Source organism: Antedon bifida, chromosome 11 (assembly GCF_963402885.1).
Source record: "Antedon bifida chromosome 11, ecAntBifi1.1, whole genome shotgun sequence".
Classification (NCBI taxonomy): Eukaryota; Metazoa; Echinodermata; class Crinoidea; order Comatulida; family Antedonidae; genus Antedon; species Antedon bifida.
In genome coordinates this window covers 9,790,271-9,816,672 of record NC_136236.1, presented here as the reverse complement: position 1 = coordinate 9,816,672, position 26,402 = coordinate 9,790,271, and the positions used below count along the sequence as shown (strand labels likewise).

At 33.1% G+C, this 26,402-nt stretch overlaps 2 protein-coding genes across 2 annotated transcripts in view; one reads left to right on the top strand and one right to left on the bottom strand.

Moving 5' to 3' along the window:
* LOC144856399 (stabilin-2-like) overlaps positions 1-26,402 on the bottom strand; it is a 56,045-nt gene that overhangs the window by 8,071 nt on the left and 21,572 nt on the right. The window contains exons 26-53 of the mRNA XM_078714401.1: positions 25,924-26,038; positions 23,601-23,678; positions 22,791-22,907; positions 22,281-22,367; positions 21,828-21,959; positions 20,708-20,836; positions 20,419-20,475; positions 19,998-20,078; positions 18,377-18,419; positions 17,895-18,047; positions 17,317-17,412; positions 15,124-15,166; positions 14,767-14,828; positions 14,275-14,397; positions 13,523-13,596; positions 11,705-11,899; positions 11,120-11,173; positions 10,735-10,824; positions 10,054-10,197; positions 9,516-9,629; positions 7,583-7,816; positions 7,200-7,289; positions 6,682-6,825; positions 6,234-6,290; positions 5,880-6,009; positions 1,484-1,630; positions 727-939; positions 91-281 (exon numbers count right to left, since the gene is read on the bottom strand). Coding sequence (XP_078570527.1) covers positions 91-281; positions 727-939; positions 1,484-1,630; positions 5,880-6,009; positions 6,234-6,290; positions 6,682-6,825; positions 7,200-7,289; positions 7,583-7,816; positions 9,516-9,629; positions 10,054-10,197; positions 10,735-10,824; positions 11,120-11,173; positions 11,705-11,899; positions 13,523-13,596; positions 14,275-14,397; positions 14,767-14,828; positions 15,124-15,166; positions 17,317-17,412; positions 17,895-18,047; positions 18,377-18,419; positions 19,998-20,078; positions 20,419-20,475; positions 20,708-20,836; positions 21,828-21,959; positions 22,281-22,367; positions 22,791-22,907; positions 23,601-23,678; positions 25,924-26,038 — 3,193 coding nt within the window. The remainder of the gene's footprint in view (positions 1-90; positions 282-726; positions 940-1,483; positions 1,631-5,879; positions 6,010-6,233; positions 6,291-6,681; positions 6,826-7,199; positions 7,290-7,582; positions 7,817-9,515; positions 9,630-10,053; positions 10,198-10,734; positions 10,825-11,119; positions 11,174-11,704; positions 11,900-13,522; positions 13,597-14,274; positions 14,398-14,766; positions 14,829-15,123; positions 15,167-17,316; positions 17,413-17,894; positions 18,048-18,376; positions 18,420-19,997; positions 20,079-20,418; positions 20,476-20,707; positions 20,837-21,827; positions 21,960-22,280; positions 22,368-22,790; positions 22,908-23,600; positions 23,679-25,923; positions 26,039-26,402) is intronic.
* LOC144856401 (uncharacterized) lies at positions 2,655-5,575 on the top strand. Its single transcript, XM_078714402.1, has 2 exons — positions 2,655-2,772; positions 4,505-5,575. The coding sequence occupies exons 1-2, from the start codon at positions 2,762-2,764 to the stop codon at positions 5,301-5,303; spliced, it is 810 nt and encodes a 269-aa protein (XP_078570528.1). The 5' UTR covers positions 2,655-2,761; the 3' UTR covers positions 5,304-5,575.

Sequence of the window (26,402 nt, the reverse complement as noted above, 5' to 3'; positions counted from 1 at the left end):
ACAGTCGTTCTAACTCCAATAAAAGACACAAAAAATGTATTTTGAGAAGGACAACTAGTTGTCCAGATATGTGCTGGACATGTGACTTACCGCAGCTGTGTGTGTGCATTGACCCTCTTTGTGGCACCCACCATTATCAGTTGAACACGGATTGACAGGATTACATGTCCACCCATTGCCTTCATAGTTTGCTACACATGTACAAACAACTTGCCCTTCACTCTGTAAACATGTTGCAAAGGAACTACACCCTCCATTCAAATATGAACATGTATCTTTTTCTGTAAACAATTTAAATATTATAGCAATACTGATAAACCATAGATATTACATACTACACTAGAGGGTGTACTAAGGAAAATTAGAACAATCATTCTTTGTTTATGGCCATGCTCAATACAATCATGAAAAATCAATTTCTAATCAACTTTTTACACATTTTATGTCATTTTAAGCATGTAAAAATTCCTATGCGCGTGCAAAATTGTAAGGCACGTGGTGCGCACATAGCGTTAAAAACATAATTTTTTTGCGTGACCTAACTTGTCCATAGTGACAAGTTCAAATTTAGTTAATTATAATTTAATTTATACTGAATACTAAAATGCACTATTTTAAAATTGTATACACTTTTCTGCAGCCTGCTCCAATTTTGTTAATAGTAAGCATGTAGAAATAAGTAACTTATTTCTCCATGTGGTAAGTAAGCAAGTTTTGTAGGTTTACCTGTACACTCTCTTCCATTACCATCATATTGTGGCAAACAGACACATTTGTCATCATAACGACAAACTGCATAGTTATGGCATGGAGGGTTACAGACAGGTGTAGGTTGCAGTTGGTGATTACAAACAGTACCTGTCCATCCTTCCAGACAAAAACAGCTCCCAGAACCAAGTATTCCGTCTTCACAAATACCATGAACTGAACATGCACACACTGCAATTAGTAAATAAATCATGAAACTGAAATTTTCTTTTCTTCATTTTTTTTAATGAATAACTGTGGAATTATAGATGTTAATTGTTGATATTTCTACAATGCCACAATTGTTCATCTTTTAAAATGTTGGCAAAACATTTCATAGTAGTTCCTCTGTTCTGCTTAGTTACAAACTAGTATAGCCGCCTGCAACATAGGGTGTCATAGAGTACACTGCCACACACACAGACTAAAGAAGAAATCTGGCCAGGTTGGGTCTAAATTCACTTTTATTTTTTTAGCAACAAAAGTGGGTTTATTATACCACATGCCTTCATATTCACAGCTGATCTTATTATAAATGATTTTATAATACCAACATTATACACACAAGATCAACTTATTAAAAATATGTCTTTAGAGGAGGCTCCCTGCAAGAGTAATGTTATATTCACTCTTATATGGATTGTGTAATGGTTACGTGTGTAACAAATATTCGAAATGAAATACACTTGACAAGGCAACATGTTTTGTTTTGGGAGGTCGTTACTTCTCGACGTACCTGTGCATTGTGGGCCATAGTGTTCTGGCTGACATGATTGACAGGCATCACCGCGATAGTTGTCATAGCAATTGCATGTTCCATTGCTTTCAATACCATCATTACATTCTCCATGGTTATTGCATGGTGTACTGCCACCTGGACAACCTACAGTACAACAAAACAAAATTTATATTTTGCAAACATACATGCTTAAGCACAACATAAACAGAGATGCACATTAAGAATGCCTACAATGGCATACAGTATATGACATAAACCAAGATACATACAATGCATAAACTAGAGGTGTGCAGATATCAAGATACTGACCAGATTTTATATATTTTGAAATTGTGATATTATATATATATATATTGGATTTAGTCTAGGAGCCCAGATTGTTTAAATTAGCATTACACTGTGAGTAGAAGAGAAGAGAAGAGTGGGGTATTTGACTCTTAAATTTGAATTGAATTCAATATAAGAAACATGACTTGTACTATCACATAACACAGTAGATTCTTGTCATTTGTTGGATGTTGTGGGTCACATTTTCACATATTAAAAAAATGCTCCATTGAACCCATATGTGATTGTCCATTGAATTTGGTTATATTGCGCATTCATTCTTATTACAATGAGTAACAACGATGCACAACACAAGGCTGTTGAATGGCAGCATGTGTAGTCAACCTGTAGTTGAAACAAAATTGTTATTATTTATATATATTTTTTAATGGTTTAAACTTTGGCCTAGGTTGTCTTATAAAGGTAGAAAAATAATGATTGTTTTGTATTCGTGCAATGGAACAAGTAATTTAATTTGCTGAAAGATGAAATGTTCATTATTTGTAAATTATCACCAGGCAGTTATACACCATATATATATATATACCGTACATAAAATGTAAACGTTTATACATAATAGAGTGGAAACAGCAGAAATCTTCAGATATCAAACTTCAGATGGTATACCATGGATAAGTAGAACTGGAATTTTTCATTGTTATTATATCATGAGAAGTTAGTCTTGTTATTGTTATCTGCTGTAACAAGAAACATTTTAACAAGTAACAAAATCGTAGTGAACTCAATAAATGTATATTTTCGCGGTATGTCAACAAACTAATAAAGAATAAAATATCTCGTATCATGGTCATAAAAGAACAATGCTGGTTGGAAGACATAAGTATCAGAGAAAAATAAAATTGTCTTTACTAATGCAACAGCTGACAAAGGGGAAACAACTACAACTTTACTGACCAAACAAAAATATAAGACATTCAGAAAATAATCATGTATTTTAGGTAGGTAAATTTACATACTATTTTAGATGAGTATCTGTATATTTTATCTTTCCAGTCATTGTCCCTGTACTGTGAATACCAAAGTTAATTTCTTTTTATGTAACGACTTAGTATCTTGGATTATATCTTTATGTTGGTGGCATATTGTTCGGTATTTGCAATTAATTTTCATATTTTGCCTTGCATGTGTAATAATGATAATACATACAGCAGGCCCGTAGCCAGAGGGGGTTTTTATGGTTCGGGTGAACCCCCCTATACAGCGAACCCCCCTAAACCGACTGCGAACCCCCATCCCCGACATGCCCAATACCTCACCCTCATCTCTGAACCCTCCAAATACGTGCACCACACAGTACAAAAGGTTATTCGTAAATTGAAAAATTCGTAAACTCGTTCTTGAATAACTCGATACATTCTTCGCTGTATGAGCGTACGTCGAGCGATACGTGTCTGTAAATTTCCAAGAGTTGCAAATGAATTGCCATCCTGGTTCAGACCTATGGAGTTGTACGCCGCGTACAATACGAAAGCAGGTCTGAACCTTGAAATCCCTGGATGTAACATAATATTGACGCGTGTATCGTACTGATACAGTGAGCTGGTGCACGAACGATTCGTACAAAGGACACCGCCAGACAAACGCGTACCTATTGTTTAGATCACGGCAGTCAGCAGCATGCATAAAGTAGGCCTATTCTGTAAATCTTCTAATTGTAACCCTGGGTTATTATTCTTTGATTGTTTTTTAAGGGTGGGTAACTATTAGAAGGGGGATTACTATTAGAGTAGTGGGTTACTATTACTCATCTTAAATTAGGCACCTGAAAATAGTAACCCACCTCAACTATTCCGGTCAGCAAATCATAGCAAAATAATAAAACAGTACGAATATTTGTTTGAACTGAACTTTATTTTATAAACTCAAAAACACTCAATCCACCCCACTCCCGAGATCAACATGCATTATCTCCTTATTTTCAAAATATGGCTGCATCATAAACGACCAGTCTTCAATTCATAATGTAATTTTGTCAATAGTTTTTGTGACTCTAATATTAACCCCATGTGGGTTACTATTAGAATAGTGGATTATTATTATAGATTGACTTATAAAGTGGGTTACTATTAGAAGGAGGGTTACTATTAAAGTGTGGGTTACTATTAGAAGATTTACGGTATAGCCTTCCGACGGACATAAAAAATGTCGTTTCAGTGTCCCAAATACTTAGTGTCCGAACCCCACTTGACAGATCCTGGCTACGGCCCTGTACAGTATATACAATGTAATACCTGGTGTGTAATCAAGCAGAAGACTAAGATACATATATATATATCAACATAAAATTCAATTATTTAATAAAATTCAATTTAAGAGTCAAACATACTGTAATTAAAATTGTAGTCTTCAATATAGCTTTTTTAAAAAATGTTACAAATTAATTTCTGCAGTAAAATTTATAGCGAGTCAAAATACAAATACAAAAATTGTATAATGGTTTTGAGGAAGAGGGGAGAGAGACAGAGCGAGAGGGAAAGAAAGAAAGGTGCAGGTAAAGAAAGAGAGGTGAGGGTGTCCTGGGAGGATATGTTATAAGCATCATCAGCCATCACTATTAAATTTGCTTTTGTTTTTTAATGTAATCAAATGATGTTAAAGGCTGCACAATTTATATGCTATAGGATTAGTTAGCAATGGTTGATTAGTGATACAACAATTATTGGATTTCAGATTCAACATATTGTTTATAATTGCCATACAAGTTGTTGTCATCCAAGCAAATTCGGCTCAAACTGCATCTGAGGCATGTAATAGCTGTTGTACAGCTGGAATTCCTGGCATTCCAGGACAACATGGAAATCCAGGTGCATCAGGACAACAAGGAGTAAATGGAGAAAAGGGAATGAAAGGAGACTATGGAGAACAAGGAATAAAAGGAGAACAGGGAATAAAAGGAAAACAAGGAATGAAAGGAGAACAAGGAATGAAAGGAGAACAAGGAATGAAAGGAGACAATGGAAGGGATGGATTAGATGGGGTTCCTGGTAAATTAGGACCAAAGGGACCTCAAGGTCTCATTGGGCTACCAGGTGCAAATGGTGTAAAAGGGCAAAAGGGTGAAAAGGCTAATATTACTAATAGCCAGAATAAATCTGCCTTTACAGCAGTTTTTACATCAGACCCAGGTCGTGCTACTGGTCCATTAAAGTATGACACAATAATTACAAACGTAGGAAATGACTATAACAAAGAAACAGGCAAATTTGTCTGTGCTATTCCAGGCATTTATGCATTTCAGGTCACATCAAGGGCTTCAAATGGTAAGACTCTTACAAAAATCATGAAAAATGGGGATAAACAAGTATCTGTGTATATGACTTCTTATTCTGCCAGCACAATGGTGATACTTGATCTGGTATTAGGTGATGAAGTATGGACTCAGCCACACCCTGGTTCAACCTATAACTATTACTACAGTGATGGTGATAGATATATGTCATTCTCAGGTTTTCTGCTTTACGCAACATAAAATAACTGTCTAAAGAAGGTTAAATGATCATATATTTAAGTGGCAACTTTCGTTGCTGTTGGTTTTGATGAAATAAAATAAAATATCATCAAAAAGAATATAAAGAAGTAAAAATAAACAAACTTTAGTTATAAATAAGAACATATTAAATAAAGTTGGGCATAAAACGTTTTAACACACTTGAGCATATGCTTTCTATATTTGGATATGTAATTTCTTATTGTTCAGTATATTCTACTGAATGTAGAAGTTCTAATAAATTACTTACCTATAGCATGAAATTGTGTTGATGTTTCACCTGTTTACACATTAGTTGTTTTTGTACTAATGTAGTAAAACTTGTGCTGATATTTCACCTGGTAACTTCCATTAGAAACTAGAGGGCACAATTAACCTTTTTCTAATTGGCCACATTCTCCTATATTACACACCTAAGTTCGTTAGTTAATTGATTTCTATCATGTGTCATTACTATTTTATCCAATGAATGTTGATCTTTTTGTAAGAAAAGTGAGGATTTTTTGCAACACAAGAGGCTTGAATAATGCGCGACAAAATGCCAAGTAGTAGACATACCAAGGCAATCACGTTCATAGAAGTTTTCACAGCAGCGATGCATGACGTAACGCTGGACACAATCTACTCGGCATCCAAGTTCAGTCTGGTACCAGCCAGAAGAATAATAACAGTCTCTGTATACATTGCCCTAATAATTTATAATAGATTAAAATTGTAAGGACACAAAGAACAACAGGTTGTTAATTTATCAAAACAAATTATCTATATTATTATATATTTGGTTGCTCTTCCTTCTATTTAAATTATTAAATTTTTTGAAGGACAGAAAAATTGCTGTATGCATAGAGATATTTAAAAAAAAACAAATTATATCCATGTTATCAGTTGTAAAAGCTACAGATAACTACTCACAGTGACTTTATAACCATCAGGACAAGTAAACTGAACAGCGCAATCTTGACATGGACTCTATAAAATAAAGATTTTAAATTTTACTTTGACAGCCATTCATTCTGGCCTTGGGCTTTACTTTATTCTTCTTTCTTGCACTAAAGATTATCAGTGAGTTACTTCCCATTTCAGACCTCCCAAAAATCAAATATCTGGAGGTTTTATGTAAGCATGTCAAAACTATAGAGGGTGCTATAAAATTTGGAAAAATACACCAAACCACAGTGCTAATAAAAAATAAATAAAAATCTATGAATAGTGAGAATGCCAGGCTTACTAAACAATGCATGTTATTTAGTATGTTTTCTATTTCCTTTTTCTATCTTGAGACAATTAATATTAGAAATTAAAATTGCTTATACTATATTTATATTTATCAGGATATTTAAAAAAAACAAATGCAGTATACCTTAACAGTATTGTAAGTAACATCATCGCAACGACCTCCGATGCTCGGTGGGTCAAGTACAGCATCAATACCGAACACCACACCATCAGCAAACATGATGTTGGACTGCAGAATCATAGCCTCCATGTTTACGTAACCGTCACCCTACAAAAGATTCTATTCAATTTTGAGGTATTCAATAAATAGTTTTTACACAGGGTTTACATGCAATCATAAATATCCCATATTTAGGGCTCATAAACTTCAGGTCATATATCATCATACGAGAATAAGAAAAAAGAAAAAAAAGCGTAAATGTAACACACACGTATACAAGCTTGCAATTAAAAAAAATGGATACAATTAATTTTTTACTAAATTAACAGCATGTTTCGGACTATTTTGAGCATTGCATTTAAAGAAAGTCAGACACTTTGGACCAGCCCACTTGTGTTAATGGCAATTCTATCTGCAATACAGTTGCTACCTGACAGGATTGCTTGAAGAGAATAGATAAACACTACTACTACTAAACTCACAATAACTTGTCCACATCCAGCAGTAACTGATGAGCCTTGCAGTGTGGCTAGAGTACTACCATCTCTTAATATCATTTCAGACAGACGAATCTACAAACAATAAAACATAAATGTATTGTACATATTCCGTTCAAAATGGAAGTGTGAATTTAACTTAAAGCTCTGTCCGCACTATCAAATCTGTCCACACTATTGAACACTGGAGACACAATGCAAGGACATAGACGCAAGGCAATGAAAACAGTACGAATCATCCATTGCTTGTGATAACTTCCTTGTATTGCGTCTCTAGTGGGAACCAAGCATTAGGTGGTAAGTCAGCAAATGCAAATGAGGAGACAAGTAAATAAAATGGTTTCAGAAATTTCATTGCTGATTCTCACCTTCTTATCAGCAAGTACATGGAATCGCAGATATTCACCAAGAATTTCAACATTATTTTCAAGTTGGTGCTTTTTGTCTGCTGGGAGGTTGTTGAAAGCTTGGTTGGTTGGAGCAAATAGAGTGAAGGGTTTGTAGAGGGGGTTTTCTAATGTTTCAAACATCCCAGCTAAATTCATCATTTCAATCAGAGTTGTGTAATTGTTCCACAATAAACGTTCTCTTAGTGTTGAATTCTGAAATCAGAGCAATCTCTGCCATTATGTACAAAATAAATTAAAGTTAGATATTCCACTAAACAAGGAACAAAAATGAAAAAAATGATGACCAAGTAAAGTAAACTGACACAGACAAACAAAGGGGAATATTCATGTAATTTTGTTACTGGTCACGCATCAACTGGAATTTTATCCCAAGAATGAATAGGATACTGAATACTGAATAACTTTATTTGTCCATTATCATATAAAATAATAATAGAAATTCTTCTTAAAGATGAATTAAAAACGAATATAACCAAAGAAAGTAAAAAGAAGGGTTATTCTTACCTGCATGTCAGCATATTCAGGTGTCAGTACAGTGTCTATGATGTGTATTATACCATTAGTTGGTTATTCTTACCTGCATATCAGCATATTCAGGTGTCAGTACAGTGTCTATGATGTGTATTATACCATTAGTTGGTTATTCTTACCTACATGTCAGCATATTCAGGTGTCAGTACAGTGTCTATGATGTGTATTATACCATTAGTTGGTTATTCTTACCTGCATGTCAGCATATTCAGGTGTCAGTACAGTATCTATGATGTGTATTATACCATTAGTTGGTTATTCTTACCTGCATGTCAGCATATTCAGGTGTCAGTACAGTGTCAATGATGTGTATAATATACCATTAGTTGGTTATTCTTACCTGCATGTCAGCATATTCAGGTGTCAGTACAGTGTCAATGATGTGTATTATACCATTAGTTGGTTATTCTTACCTGCATGTCAGCATATTCAGGTGTCAGTACAGTGTCAATGATGTGTATTATACCATTAGTTGGTTATTCTTACCTGCATGTCAGCATATTCAGGTGTCAGTAGTGTCTATGATGTGTATTATACCATTAGTTGGTTATTCTTACCTGCATGTCAGCATATTCAGGTGTCAGTACAGTGTCTATGATGTGTATTATACCATTAGTTGGTTATTCTTACCTGCATGTCAGCATATTCAGGTGTCAGTACAGTGTCTATGATGTGTATTATACCATTAGTTGGTTATTCTTACCTGCATGTCAGCATATTCAGGTGTCAGTACAGTGTCTATGATGTGTATTATACCATTAGTTGGTTATTCTTACCGGCATGTCAGCATATTCAGATGTCAGTACACTGTCTATGATGTGTATTATACCACTAGTTGGTTATTCTTACCTGCATGTCAGCATATTCAGGTGTTAGTACAGTATCTATGATGTGTATTATACCATTAGTTGGTTATTCTTACCTGCATGTCAGCATATTCAGGTGTCAGTACAGTGTCTATGATGTGTATTATACCATTAGTTGGTTATTCTTACCTGCATGTCAGCATATTCAGGTGTCAGTACAGTGTCTATGATGTGTATTATACCATTAGTTGGTTATTCTTACCTGCATGTCAGCATATTCAGGTGTCAGTACAGTGTCTATGATGTGTATTATACCATTAGTTGGTTATTCTTACCTGCATGTCAGCATATTCAGGTGTCAGTACAGTGTCTATGATGTGTATTATACCATTAGTTGGTTATTCTTACCTGCATGTCAGCATATTCAGGTGTCAGTACAGTGTCTATGATGTGTATTATACCACTAGTTGGTTATTCTTACCGGCATGTCAGCATATTCAGGTGTCAGTACAGTGTCTATGATGTGTATTATACCATTAGTTGGTTATTCTTACCTGCATGTCAGCATATTCAGGTGTCAGTACAGTGTCTATGATGTGTATTATACCATTAGTTGCTTCTATACTTGAAATCACTTTTCCAATGTCATTTAAAAGCAAACCTGAATTCTATAAAATGTAAAAGAATGTATATCGTTAGGCATAAGATAATTCTGTTTTTATCACATATTATTTTCTAGTATATTTTTTTCCAATTTAAACAAAGTCTGACAGTATACATATCTCTACATATATCGCGCTAAGGGCCTAAAAATGGTGAAGTGAAGGGCTGAGCTTAATTTGATGTCCTATCCCTTGCATTACAATATGCAAAATTTAGGCAGGCCCGGGCCGGCTGGGGGCCTCCTTGCATTGGATCCGCCCCTATAAATGAAAGGAGGTTTTTGAAATCACACATTCTCAGTGTGATGGAACTCCTTAGATATTGGAATCACGCAGGCTAAGCTTTTCAATGAGCCTCAATAACCAAACAAACAGAAGTCAGAAAGACTGTAAGTATAACCACAATCTTTATCTTATTCTGCATACTAACAATTAATGCCATTTTTAACTTCTGCCCATTAGTTGTTGTGATCTGCGTCATCTTCTCCAGTTGACTAACATTGAGGGCAGCACATCCAATAGTAAGGTAGTCCACAATGTCAGCAATCTGGTCATTTTCTTGCCAAATTTCCACCTGATAGTCAAGACAAAAAAGGTATAAATTTATAATAGATTTGAAGTAACTGAATGCAACAAAAACATCAGTTAAAAGAAACCTAAATTATTTAATCTAAATTGTTTATGTTGTTTTAGCAATGAACTAATCAACTACCATTTAATATCTGCAAAATGTTAACCAGATTTACATAGTGTGAAGGCATTTTTTAAGGAACCACTAGCAAGAGGCCTATAAAAAACTTTATACAAATTCTATTAAAAACTCTATAGACATTCTATACAAGGTCTAAAAAAAAGTAATTGCAGCCCAACTTAACTATCTCCCAAGACTTCACAAGGTTCACTTATACACAGTGTAAATGGGTACAGTATAAGATACACAGTGTAAAAGGGTATAAGATACAGAGTTTAAAGGGTATAAGTGACACAAGAAATAATTTACCATTTTAGCGGGTGTGTGTCATCTTACCCATTTCAGTTTATTCAGAACTGTCTGATGACAAAACAAAAATAAAGATTGCTTTCTCATCCCATACCAATTAATAGATCTTACCTGATCACTATGCAATTTATCAAATGCAGAGTTATGTGGAGCTAGAATGGTGTATGATCCCTCAACAGATAACCAGAGATGATGCAATGCCTACAAGGTAAAACAATAAAGCAATGTTTTAAGTACAGAGATGTAACTAGAGAAGTCAAGGGAATAAGATGTTAAAAAAGTTAAGTGTAGGTAGAAAAATATAAAGTAGTTCTCAGTTATCCAAAGGTTACTTGTATTATGTAGTATAGTTTTTGGCTTGAACCTTCTCCATCAATCCAGTGGAAATATTCATATTATTTCAGAAAAAATACAGTACATACATAAATACAGTACATACATACAGTACAAGGTCCATGTAATAAAGAAGTACATTATAATAAATATGAATGCTTACATTTGTTTGTATAATCCTATTAAAAGTACTGAGATGTGAATTTAATGCCAATTCCTAAAAATAAAATATTTTGAATATTAACACACGCAAATTCACAATAAAACACAGTGTATAAACTAGATACATACTGTACAAAGCTATCTAAAATGGCAACAATAAAATGCATTCAAAGATAATTTATCTGTTAAATATTTTTGCTTTGTTTTTTTACTATGAAAAAAGTTTTTATTGTTTTAAACTTTGCATGGAATGTTGAGTGGAAAAACAATTGTTAATAGTTCCTTACATCTTGGTTTGGGCATGAAAAAGGAATTTTATGCGTTAAAAATATTAATATATCAATGCTGTGGGTATAAGGGCCGGATCCTAATGGAGATACAAATAAAAATAATAAAAAGCTAAATCACAACGATAAAGTAAAACAGTCAGAACAAAATTACAGAGCTTTCGGGTAAAATATTAATACATTAAAGAGCACATTGGCGGTTAAAGTATAGTAAAGAAGTCAATATATAAAAAATGAAATGCCCCTATTAAAATCAATACTATTATTATTAGCATATCACATAGTAAATTTAATTTTACCTCAGCAACATTACCAATACAATTGAAGCCATCACCCACGTGCCCTTCGAAGCATGTACACGTCCTCATGTTAGGCCCAGTCAACTGACACGTTGCACGTATACTACAGTTACCATTGTTGGATGAACACGCATTCTGCCAGGGGCAAGAATTGATGCCATCTCCAGTAAAATTTGTTTTGCAGTTGCAGATATTCTGGAAGAACATATATATATATGCCAAATTAGTTTTGTTTACAAATATTCAAGTTGAGTTGTGTATGTATATAAATATACGATTTGACAAGTCTCTCTGGTTATCTAGATCTCTCAAAGCATGTCTAAATTTCCCCCTTCACAAACTTTATAAAAATATTCTACAATTCATTACATTGGCAAGTTACTATACTTATTTGGCACCTACAAATAAGTGGTGTTAATAAATGATTGTTATTTTGTTATTATAGGCACACATAAACATAGCCATGCTACAGGTAGCCACAGAACATACAGTATTATGGAGAAAAAAGTGAGGTGGTGTAATGGTGTGTATGAACGCATGAGGTGTAAAATGAGGTGTAAAATGAGGAAGCACTTGGCCAGACTCATGATTTATGGATGAGGGTTGGCAGGTACAGTAGCAATGAAAACAAACACTAGTTGTATTGTTTATTTAATGTATTGGACTAGTGTGAATACAATCAGTGGATTGAATTTACATTATTTGGACCAGGGTAAATACAATCAGTGGATTGAACTTACATTATTTTGACCAGTGTGAATACAATCAGTGATTGATTGATTGATTTTATTTGATATTCATACATAAAAGTTAAAATATACAATGTATAAAAAGAATACCTGGATAACCCATTAAGTCGACAAAAAAGTAAACTTATTTCCAATGGGGTCCAATCCGTAATGACTGAAAAGTGAGTGGTTGGGCCTAGTACAATTATCGTTAAGTATGACTCAGTAAAAATGAAAAAACAAGAAAATACATACAAGACAAGAAAACATCAAAAAAACAATATTAAAAATAGCTTAATTAAACTGAAATTCCAAGCTGTTCATTATTAAAATATTCTTTAAGTTTTATTTTGAAGGTTGCATTATTTTGTATTGATTTGAGTGAATTGGGATTGAACTTACATTATTTGGACCAGTGTAAATACAATCAGTGGATTGAACTTACTTTATTTGGACCAGTGTGAATACAATCAGTGGATTGAACTTACTTTATTTGGACCAGTGTGAATACAATCAGTGGATTGAACTTACTTTATTTGGACCAGTGTGAATACAATCAGTGGATTGAACTTACTTTATTTGGACCAGTGTGAATACAATCAGTGGATTGAACTTACTTTATTTGGACCAGTGTGAATACAATTAGTGGATTGAACTTACTTTATTTGGATCAGTGTGAATACAATCAGTGGATTGAACTTACTTTATTTGGACCAGTGTGAATACAATTAGTGGATTGAACTTACTTTATTTGGACCAGTGTGAATACAATCAGTGGATTGAACTTACATTATTTGGACCAGTGTGAATACAATCAGTGGATTGAACTTACATTATTTGGACCAGTGTGAATACAATCAGTGGATTGAACTTACTTTATTTGGACCAGTGTGAATACAATCAGTGGATTGAACTTACTTTATTTGGACCAGTGTGAATACAATCAGTGGATTGAACTTACTTTATTTGGACCAGTGTGAATACAATCAGTGGATTGAACTTACTTTATTTGGATCAGTGTGAATACAATCAGTGGATTGAACTTACATTATTTGGACCAGTGTGAATACAATCAGTGGATTGAACTTACTTTATTTGGACCAGTGTGAATACAATCGGCATTTTGATGACAACCCCCATGATCATGCAAACATGGATTAATTTCTAAACGTTATTATGAAATCAAAACAAAAACAATGAATTAGAATGAGTGAAAAATAATTATATGGCTTTACTAAACTTAAAAAGTGAATATTTTGAGTAAAATATGGATATGGTACACATATATTCCCATTTTTTTTTTTCTGAAATTCAGTTATTGTAGCCAATGTGTTGTCAGGGGTATCGTGCAAATAATTGCAACGTGTTTAGAGTAACAGCAGCAATCAGAATGCTCTTTTTTTCAAACAGAAATGTTATTCTCATACAAGGTTTTGAAACCAAAATCAAGGTGAATTTGTAGAAATTCATTTTAAAAATGTGAAAAGATTCACAATACAAAAAAACCCCATATTTAAAAAATTTATTAATTATTTGGTATATTTGATTGGAATATGTGGTAGATTTCCAATTATTACAAAAAAATACAAAAAACGTCCTTTAAAATTATGTTTTGTGAAGATACAAGTCAACAATGATAAATGATTATATAAACACAACTGAGCGAGATTGTAAATAAAACAATAATAATATGTCAATGTCAAAAAAAAAACAAAAAATGAATCAAATGGATGCATTTTTAATAAATTTAATAATTTCTGGAATAATATAATAATATAATAATATGCAAATTAAATTCATGCAAAATGAACATTTGGTACTAGGTGTGGTTATATACAATACCTTGACAGACTATACCATCACCATTGTAACCATCAATGCAACTACAGTTACGGCCGCCTTGTGGTAAAGACATACATATTGCATTCTGAGAACAGTCATTATCAACATCGCATAAACTGACAGCTGACCAAAGACAAAATTGTGCTTTTTGTAAGAATATTTTAACACCTTTAATGCTGCAACTATTGTGTGCCTAGTGAATATGAGGGATTTAAACATTTTTTTTCCATGGCAAAACTAATGGTTTCTGCTAAGGAAAAAATAAAGGATGTAGAATGATATCTCGGATTAACACGGTTCACAATTTCTAGTGGTAGGGATATAGCATGTCATTTATATCAAATCAAAGTGGCATACATAATTTACCAATTTTTTAAAACTAAATCTAAATGTAAATCGAAAAATGAGCAATATTTGACTCTTTGTTGAATGAGTATATGAACATGTAATATGATATGTAAATTAGATAAAGAAAGGTAAATGTTTTCTAACCTTCACAATAAGTGCCATTGCCGGAAAAACCCACAGAACAAACACACTGTGAAACATTACAACTGAAAAACAATAACCAAAAAATATAAATAACATTTGTATGAAAGAAGTTGTGTGGTGAATTAATTAAATGCGAAATTCTAATTGATCACCCATTCAAATAATAACCAAAATAAGTTCGGCAGCAAATATGGACACCTCCTAAATAGTGAACAAACATTTCTAACAATACCTAACATATATAACTAGAAAATGTTTGAAGCCATGGCGATGATTTAGCCATGACAACAAGTACCACAGATACAAACATTATCAACCACCAAGTCATAATCATGACAATGAATAATAAATACTTACTAAGCTGAGGTGTGACAATGTGTACATGTTCCATTAATATCAGCTGAAAGTACAATGAATGCTCAACTTTAATAGTTTAAAAAAAAACATCATGGATTTGTTTGTCCCGAGATATAATATAATGCTCAATTATTGTAAAAGAAGACACTAACACTTTTTACATTAGTAATGAGTATTTGACACAAAAACAATTAAGCTAGAAAACTTGAATTGAACCTAATTAAAATCCAACTGTGACCCCACCCCATCATTTGCCAAAAGTGGGAATGAGTCAAAATGTAAACTTGGAGAAAAATCGACCCTGATTCGTTATACTCTCCAAGTTGATTTTTACGTTGCTTGTTGTGATTCTATGAATAAAACAACAGCATGTTGAAGTGTTTAGTAAAGAATTGTTTAATAAAATAAAGAATGAGATTTGTGAAAAAGTGTGAGATTTAAGGTGTGTGACGTCAGAGTCTGAGGTTGGATCAGATACTTTAAAAAATAAATTAAATGAATGAATTTTAAATTTAATAATTTCCGCTACAAAATTTTAAAGTAGATTTAGGCAGATATAGCTCTATTCTTAGTAGCCTTACTAGTTTTTTAGTAGACCTTTTCAGCTCACCTACTAAGGATTTTAACTAAAATGGTATAACTACTTCCCAGCAATATAAAACAGATAGTTTATTAATAGTTACTGGCTATTGTCAGTTTGTTAATACAGTAGTCTATTAATAGGTTACTGGTAGCAATTTTATAGGTATTATAAGTAGACAATAAATAAATAGTGTTACTCATAGATTTTAAATAGTGAAAAATCTATTAGTGGGTTTTGAATTATGCTAGTGAGGTAAAAACCTATTAGGAATTAAATAAAATCTACCTGAAATCTACTTATTAGTAGGTGCTTAATAGGCAATAGAGCTACAGTATATCTATTAAGGCAGGGCCGTAACCAGGTTTGACGGCGGGGTGGATCGTTAAGTTCTTTAGTGGAACCCAGGGGCGGATCCAGGATATTGAAATAGGGGTGGCGTAGCTTTGCGAGCGAAGCGAGCAAACATTGGCTGGGGGCCAGGGGGCCGCCAAGGGCCCCCGGTCGGGGTCCAGTTTTTACGTTCTAGCGCATTGTAAGTCGTTTAAAACGATTTACAAACATCTCATAATGTCATTTACCAAACACTCTAAAGCTCGCAAATTACGACATGTGGAACATGCAGCTGATATTTAAATGCAAGCTAACAACTTGCCTGTACTTTACGCCCCATACGCCCCCGCTAGATCCGCCACTGGAACCATACCCTCGATTTTTTTTTCTCTATAGGCCTATGGCCGCAAATCGCATTTCCGGCTATTCTCTTTTGTTTATGAACTATAAGTTGGTGTAATTACCAGCCCACAAATTTCAATTGCCGACCTTATATTGTCAGAGGACGGCATTCTCTTGCCGACCGAAATTAGGCTAGATCCCTCCTCCTTTCAAGCCTCCTAGCAACAACATGGTACATTAGGGATCGTATCATTGAGACTTTAACAGGCATATTCACCATCATGTGGTGTTTAGGTAAAAAACCATGGAATTAAGATGATCTCTGAATTCACTCAACCGTTGCATCTTGCACTTGCGTGTGAGCTGCATGCTTTCTCTATCAAGCAGCTGGCTGGGCACGTCACACGCACGCGGAGACCTGTGTAGGGGAATACCCTGTTATGTCAAGCAAACAACTATGCTCTGTGTACAGCTCGCTAGCTCCAGAACCACGATGTTCAGCAGTTATCAAATAGAACTTATCTTGTAAATTTTAGTGTTAGGTTTTTATATTTTAGTTAAAATATATATATATATATTAATTAAATTTATTAATGCTTGACTAGGCCTGTAGTGAACAATCGTCGTGTTGTGTTAGTATGCCCAGCAAAAAAAAAGTGGGAGGCCAAGCGGAACTCGCTGTTCAGCGGGGGGGATCGTACGATCCCCCCGATCCCCCCCTGGTTACGGGCCTGTAAGGTGATAGCTTATAAGGCTAATAAATATAGAGCTATATCTACTAAGACTGTTTGTCATGATTTCAAAATCGTGGTTCATGGATATTTAATAAGATTTTTAGGCCATTCTGAAGATGTCCCTTTTGGCATAGACTACATTATTTCAGTAAACCATGCTCATTATCATATAAATTGCAATCATAACAACCAATGCAACAATACCATTGTCACAATTTGGACCAGTCCATCCAGCATAGCATATACACTGACCATCCCCTTCACGTCCACTACTGCATTCTCCATGGCTGCAGTTACACACTAAGAAAATGATTAAACAAACCACTTTTAAACTTACATTTTAAACTAAATTTAATATTTCTATTATGTATTTATTATAAAATATTTGAGTTTTAATGATTAAGTGGCAGATGTTTTTCTTACAGGCAGCATTTGAAAATGCTAGGCCTTACTCAGCCTGCACCTCGCCACTCAATGAGGTAATTTCTCAGCGATCAAGAAGTGTGGCAATGTGGAGAATTGATTGAAATACACTCGGCACGAAAGATCAAATCGTGAAAGTAAAAGGTAATGAAATAGTTGGAAAAGTAAAAAAATGGAAGAATGTTAGGCTGTATGTTTCAACATTAATAGTAACATCAATGGCAGTCATATAAAGGCACCGATCATCTATGTCCAACAGGGGCAATATGAAACCACTGAAACACCCTAAAAGCTTTTTAATGAACATACATACAACATAACAAAATAACTAATGAGAAACATTAATTGATACATTTTACCTTGATTGCAATTTTCACCAAATAAATTGTCTTCACAAAGTTCACATGCAAAACCATGGAAACCAACTTCACAATTACATTCACCTGTACCCATGATGTCTTGGGAACAATTACCATGGTTACTACATGGCATAGCCCATCCACCTGGACATTCTAATTATACAAAGAGAGAGAGATAGTTCAGCAACAACAGAAACCAAACCAACTCCCATGGTTGCACACATTATCACATTGTATTTACTTCGTTTATTAATATATTTAGTTTTAATTTAATGTTAATATGCATACAGTAGTATTTAGTTATTTATTATTACATGTAATATGGGCCATCCATTTATAAAAAATTGCTTTTAAAAGAGTGGACAAAATAAAAACAGCATACCACCATATAAGAGACACCCAACATTAATGTCCCTAAATTAAGGGGTGGAATTATACTCAAGCACAAGATACTGGGTGGGTATATGTACAACAGTTCTTACCATTACAACTTTCACCATAGAAACCACTGCAACAGGCTAGTATCTATAGATATAATAAACAATATAATAGTAAATCTGTAATTTATGAAAAAAATATTTTGAGGCCAAGGCCAATCTTTTATTGCAGAAAGTAAATCATTACTTAAATGTAAGTTTTAGTGAGTCAATGGCAAAGCAGTTTTTTAGATCTAATTTAAAATCACAGACTATATTTAATGTAAAAATAATACTATATGGTCTTATTGCGGTTAAAAATGTGAAAAATAAGTCGATTCTAATAATTATAGCAGCCCGCTATAAATCCCAAAATGCATTGAGCGCGGATTGATATTCTTGTTTTTCTTCTGTAATTCACCCACTTTTCGATCGATCGTCAAAACAAATGGAAGACTCCTAACTTTTAGGCAAAAATACCAGGTTTTCCCCAATTTGTATCAATGGAGTCTGGCAAAAATACAAAGACAATTAATACAGCAACTATACAACATCAGGCTAGGTATATAGCTAGCGTACGATGTTCGTACGTTACCGATGTTTACCAGCTAGGCCTACAAAACAAAGCCTAGGTAGGCTAGGCCTAAAGAACGTCCACGAGAGGTCGCTCGCCGCGAGCTACTTAGGTAGTGCATTGTTTCTCACTTTTTATCATAATTTACCATAAAACGTACATTTAAGACAAGGAATGACCTGGTTTAATGGTTTTAAAGTAATATATATGTATTATTTTTACAAAACATCACAAATTGTAGGGAAGGGGTCTTTAAGGAATTTTCTCAGACAAGTTGCATATTATATGCTGTAGAAAAAAATACAGGAAATGCTTTGTGATGAGTAGGGAGTGCCAGTGGGTATTAAGCTCTGTCCACATGTCAATCAAACTAGTTTGACAAAAAAGTATATGGGCACATCACATTTTTTGTCACATCAAGTTTGATAGTGTAGACAGAGCTTTAGATGAATGAGCGCCTGTATAATTACTTTGATTTTTCTTGAAATTTTTCTTGGAAGATATATTGTTATATTGTGATTCATATACATTTACAATAGTGGTTAAACATTGTTTTGAGACCATTTTACAATTAACACTAGATAGGCTTTCTTCATTAGTGCTTCTATGAATGGCTGTTGTTCTGTTGAGCACTAGTTAATCATACACGTATCATTTTAAAATCAGTAGGGAATTTACATTACTTACTTTTACTGCATGGATATTTGATTTTTTAGGGGAGGTGAATCTTATAGACAATTGGAGCATGTTATGTATGTAGATGTGTATCACCTGGTGGCGATTATTTTTGTACATAAGTTGGGGACTCCCATGTGAAACATATTCAAACTACTTCCTGAATATAACTTAACCTAACCCTCTAAATAATCTCTCTACACACACCATAGAGACGATGGTGTAGGTAAAATCCAGAGCTATGCTAAGTGGTGTGAAAGGGGTAATAGTTTACACGCGCTATATAAATACACATTATATCAGAGAAAGTTGGTAAAGCGCATTTAAGAATGTTAAATTAATTGTTACATTAAATGACTAATCAATCAAACTGGTCTAGATACAACATAAGTACTTGAAAACAATGAACAAATAAATATAATATATTGTTATTTTTACCTCTTTATGTTGAATACATTCACTTTCGCATCCTGTTACATACCGTAGATTTTCATCTGCATACGTGCATTCACTTATAGTCTATAAATAGCATAAAAAAATGTTATAAAACAAGGAAACAAAAATTAAATAATAAAAAGTAAACAATATAAAATAAAAGTTACGTTGCTTGATTTAGCAATGTTAGTATATTTTATTGAGCAAAAAAAAAATGTCTTTTTATTGTCCATTCAATTAGTCAATTTCTTTATATAGTTAACTTAAGTTAACAACTAGTTGATGTACCGTTTGTACTATTCTATTTTAGTCCTCACTTGACACAATGCAAGCAAGTTAACCACAAGTGACAATTTGGATGATCTATGGCATCACGATTGGTCAAATCCTGATTGGTCAGAAATAAATAACATAATGAACTTACTCCATTCTCAGTGCCTTCAGGACAAGCGTCCAGTTGAGAACAATTGGAACATTGGGTCTATATAAAGAAAAGGTAGAAAAGATGACTAATTCTTCTTTAAATTAAATGCTTAATGCATCATTTGTATTTTAAATGAAATGTGCGAATTGTATTTCACACTGTAATTAAACTTTAATTCGTAAAATAGGTAAGAAAAAAATGAATGAAGAAATTGATCATTGTTATTTATGACAAAACTCATTCTTTATGTGATAATTTTACTTTTACAGACAACAAAAAAAGATTTTACTTTTGTAGTGATGCTTATTGGTGTATCACATCTACTTCTGTAGATTGGAATGGCAGCTTCCACACCGTGTAGTACTCCTTTATCAGTCTCAATATTTACTTCAGTTATTGCTATTCTATTTACCAATACCTAAAAAGATAACATAACAAAGATTGTCATTTATATAGTGCCTTTTACAATGATCAAAGTACTTTGAATTGTGTATCATTTATAGCTTTGAAAATGAATGTCCACCAGTGAACATGAGGAACATAAAGTTTAGTAATGTCGCGTTCAGACGCGAGATTAGTACGTTTACTATTGTACTTACTGACTAGTTCACACATGTAGGCCATTTAACCAAAATTTTGAACTGCAATTCCCTCAAAAGTGGTATTAATATAGTATGAGTGATAATAATATTACACTTGTCTATATATAGCAATGATAAACAAATAATAGTTGTCACAGCGCTTTACATTATGCTGGGTACAGCTGAGACAAAACATTCATTTTAATAAAACAAAGCTTTATTAATTAAATAAATGAGTTTTTAGACAGGATTTAAAAATGTTTAATGAGCTACACTGTGCTATCACTTGGAAGTGGTACCCCATGGTACACCGAATACCAGTCTTGCAGAACGATGTGTAAGGTAAATGAAATAGGCATCCTTTTTTCAACAATTCATAGTTTTGTTTTTGTTGTGTTGCTCTCCTATCCTCATTTTATTTTTCAGGCATTTTGACTTTGTTGTATCTCCTAAATTTCTGTTTCTTTTCAATATTTCATATTTCAAATGTAAATAGAGTACAAACAAAGTGAATTGTATTGTAAACATTTAAAGACCAAAATATGTATCATTATTAAATATGTGTATTTATTTTCTTAATTGTTTATTAATTAAATTGCAAAAGTACTGTTATTTGAATACATAAACAGTAGTAGTTCAAACTTAATTGCACATATTTGCATTTCTTTTTTTACATTTTCATATTATTTTCTTTTAGAATCTAGATGGATTGACTCATAAGTGACTTGCTCATTTCACACATAAAGAAGGAAGTGTGAAAGGAGTCTTATGTAGGCAAAATATCAAAAACTCTTGATTTTCCAAAATGAATGAAATTCTTGCACTTACCATGCTACTGTTAATGACACTAATAACAACATCATAATTGTGTCCAAGCAATGTTTCCAATTGTAAACCATCCACAAGTTGTACAAAATGTAATTTATGACCAATGGTTGAGTATTTCAGATCAGCCTCACTCTACACGATAAAAACATTCAACAAATAATTGAGACTTGTACACAGTTTGCAATGGCTCATCTATCGTATAATACAAATCAGGGATGAACCGGTATTTTTGCAGGTGAGTTGACAGTTCTTCCATATTATTCACAATCAACTATTGCAATAAAAGTGGGCACACAGAAGAAAAACAAGAATATCAATGCGGGCACGATGCCACATAAATTATTATAAGTCAATTATTTTTCATAGTTTGTGACCTTAAATTAGATAAAAAAATAGTATGGATAATTTATTTAACATTTTTAAAAACTGAAACTAAACTTAACATGAACATACCAAATTGATTTCCATGAGGGCACTATTGCTTGGGATAAACATTGTGTAGGAATCCAATTCTTGTAAACTCTCAGAAATTCCAGTCTCCTAAAAAATCAATAATAATAGTCGATGAAACATTGATTCTTTGAGTTGCAGAAAATGACAAAACACAAAAACAATTTCTGAAAGAAATATTTTTGTCAATATAAAATGAAAAATGAATAAAATGGATTCCTTAAATGCATACACATGCATGGAATCCCATAATGCAAAGTTCTTACAACTGAATTAAATAATGACTGAGCACAATGAGGCTTTAGAAGTGTAAAAACAAGGAATATGATTCAACATTTAAATAAAATTGATAAATAATTCTGATGAACACGGTTGTTGTTGCTGCTACAACCGTGTTCTTCAGAAGTACGTCAAGAAATTCTTTTTGGAAACACATGTTGTACTGCAAACCTATCTTTACTTGATAAATATTGTTATGTATTATTGTATAGTAGAGTATGTGTAAATACTTACATTTAGCATCTGCCTAATTCTTGAGTACTTTGGATAATGTGAAAGCACATGTAAGATGTTGCCTGGTGCGGTTTGTGTAACAGGTGTTGGCTCAAACATAGTTGAACTTATAAAAACCTAAACAAATTTAAATCATAAATATTATTGACACTATAATGCAAACACTGTAATACCAGCATTTTTTTACCAAATCTAGTATCTATAAAATATGCTGTTAGGTGGGAATCTTTAAAAATATTTTTAAGTATTTTATTTGTAATGTTAAAGGCCAACTGAAACTTGTATGGCATTTGATGAAATAAATGTATGTTGAATGTGATTTTTATTTTGAATTTTAAGGTTTGATCCATACTCATGTCACACACTTTGGATGGTTTTAGGAAAGAAATAACTAAATCTAAACTTCCGAATGATATACTAGAAATTAATTTTTTGCAAATGGGTTTTATTAAAATTATTAGCTTTTATATTATAAATATTTCTTTAAAATGCATTGTCCCCTAAAACATGAAGAATACATATGAATAAAATAGGTCATTTTATTCATTCATTCTGCAAAGGAACAGATTAATAACTTGTTATAAATAATGGTTAAGCCTCTTCTAGATATTTTGTTTCCAGTTGACATTTCCCTTAAATTACGGTTTATTGGATAAATAATTCAATTTTTTGTGAAAGTGAATAATCATGTGAAATTATTCATCAATTTTTTTTTTCGTGGAGACAAAACACAAATCTTTTGTGACAAAGGACATTCTTTATCTCGTGAAAGTTTCTGTAACATCATACAATGTTTTGAATTAAACAAACCTGGTTGATTATATGAATGATTCCATTAACTGCAGGCTCATTGTTGATTACTATCTTTGCTTCATTCACATACACACTCTAGCAAGAAATAGAGAAAGACTAAATAATACAAGAGATGTTATCTAACTACTGTACTGATTAGGAATTAAGTTTTATCCTTGTCTGGCCATATTAATTATATTTAATTGAAAAATACAGAGCTTCATCTATATATAAATTTACGTAAGGGCAAAATTTGATAAATCTCGGTTTATTTCTAGAATTTTTACTCGATGGTATATAAAGTTGGTTCATACTTTCGGTACTGATTTTAACCATCTGATGTAACCCTGTTTACTAATTAAATTGAGTTAGGTAATTAATTATTGACGATTAAAACGAATTTAGGTTCAACGATTTGCCCCAAATAGGGGTGTTTTCCAATCGTGGTATACACTGTCTAATGAATGTCCATGGAAAAATACCCGCACACAATAATACGAGTATGCTTCGCATTTTCCTATCTCCTCCTACGATAATTGTTTTTAATAGCTGAAAACCGGTTGAACAGCTCGAGTATAGCATCATAATGTTGAAGACAGGCCGATTTTCTTTAAAAAATACTATTTTGATAGATTTAATATACATTTTATACAACTGTTTTGATCTGCGATAAATGGAACATTCCAATCTCTGTTCCACAAGTGTCTATTCCCTCAGGCGTCGTAAAGACAAGTACTGTACAGTCATAACAGAAATTCGACCTATTTTATCCAATCTGTGCTGCAGAGGTATTTTTTTTAACGGATATGAGCTAGCCTTTCCAGTCGCCGTCTATTATGTACAATCATCTTTATTATTGCAGTTAAACCACCACCCACACCACCACCCTCCCCTCACTGGCATGAGTAGCGTTGTAAAGCCAGTAGAGGACAGGCCTACAGTACAAAGGATCACATGCCCTAAACGCAGAACAACTTTAGTGGTTAGGAACCAACTTAAGTATGAATTGGCTCTAAGAAACAATTGAAAATCATCAGGTTAAGTTAGATAATTATTCATTGACGATCAAAGCGAATTTACGATTTTCCCCGAATAGAGGTGTTTACTTTATTACTGACAGTTCCTTCTGAACGTTTATATTAATTAATAATGTAATAACTGTACAAAAAAATATAAACGTCGTATTAGTGATGTATCGTTACATGTACTGTACTATTTCAATCGACTGTACGGTGACAGTTTCAACAAAGTATTAAATAGCAATGTTTTACTGTGTTTAGTCATGGAGGTATAAATACCTCCATGGTTTAGTGGTATATTATTTGTAAAACATGAAAACAATTAATATTTCGTTACTAAATGGATAAAGAATATATTTAAAAATTGTTCGTCTTTGCACCCATCCTCTTCCCCATCCCTCATCCCTCATGTTGCATACAAAACACAAATTCAGTTAGTTTCAAAACAATTGACAAGTTTCTCTTTCGGAAGTAATTCCCAGGGTGCTAATTTTAGTTGAGTACATAAATCACCGTGTCTATTTATTCGTTCCTGTAAACGACATGTATTATTGTCCTGCATGTACATTTGAAGTCGCCAATTTTTTAACGCTAAAATTACTATGTATTCGAGAACCATCTGTGGGCACGACCTAGATGGTACGCGAGCGAACCATCTAGTTTGATATAATTGTCCTAATATTTACTGTTATAACCGAAGTGTATCCTGCCATTTGATGGTTAATTTTGTACCATGTGTCATGGTATATTTTTAGCTTTTAGCTTGAATAGGCTTGAATTATTACGCGATGAGAATAGACAAGCATTCTACAGGTGGGTATAGTGTGCCATCTATAACGGCTCTGCTCAACAGATGGAAGGGCTGAAGTTTAATTTAGAAAAGTAGGTCTGCTATAAAACAAATAGTAAAAGTGGAGAATTTCATTCATTTAAACCGTAATCATTGACTAGGAGTGTCCTTATTTGAACTCATAAAAATATTCTCCTCATTCAACTTATAAACAACTGTAAGGTATTCCAATGAAACTGTGATGAGCAAAACAGGGCCGACAGGGGAAGCCAGACAAGATTGGAATCTTTGGCGAGACACTGTACAGTACAGGGGTTTTTCAATTCTCCAGTTTGCCCTGCACATTATAATCCAACTGACCCCAAACATTTTTGTAAATACTGTACTTAAATTTTACTCTCCGGACATTTTTTTCATCTTCATTCATCACACATATTTTTTTATCATGAGAAACATGACAATTCAAATAGCATGGTCCTTTCCATAAAAAAAGTGCATGTTGAATACAATTCAGTTCACAGTCAGAACTTACCATATTACTGTATCTTAAACTGATGTTTCTATTATTTAGAGAAACAAGAGATTGTTCTTGAATTGCAAGATCTTTGACATCAGAATAATGGTAAAGACCGCGCACAACATGGTTACTATAAATAACATACAAAAAAAATTACTATAAATAACATACAGCACAAAAAAACCTATTCACATTACATTTAAAATAACTTTCTTATGATAAAATAAGCAACCGTTAGGTTGAAGTTATTTTAATATACATGCTTATGTGTAATTTTGCCATGTTAATCAGGCCTCCATTAAAATTAAAATCTGGGAAAAATGTATGTATTTATATTGCATGACAAAGTTAGGAGCAAAAACCTAATTTACAAATTTATATTTTCTCTAAAACCTTCTACTTATAAAATATATGTATAATATCTAAATTATAATTATCATACTTTATATTTGAATTTTTAGTTTTTATGTTGAGGACCCCTTCTGAAACAAGCT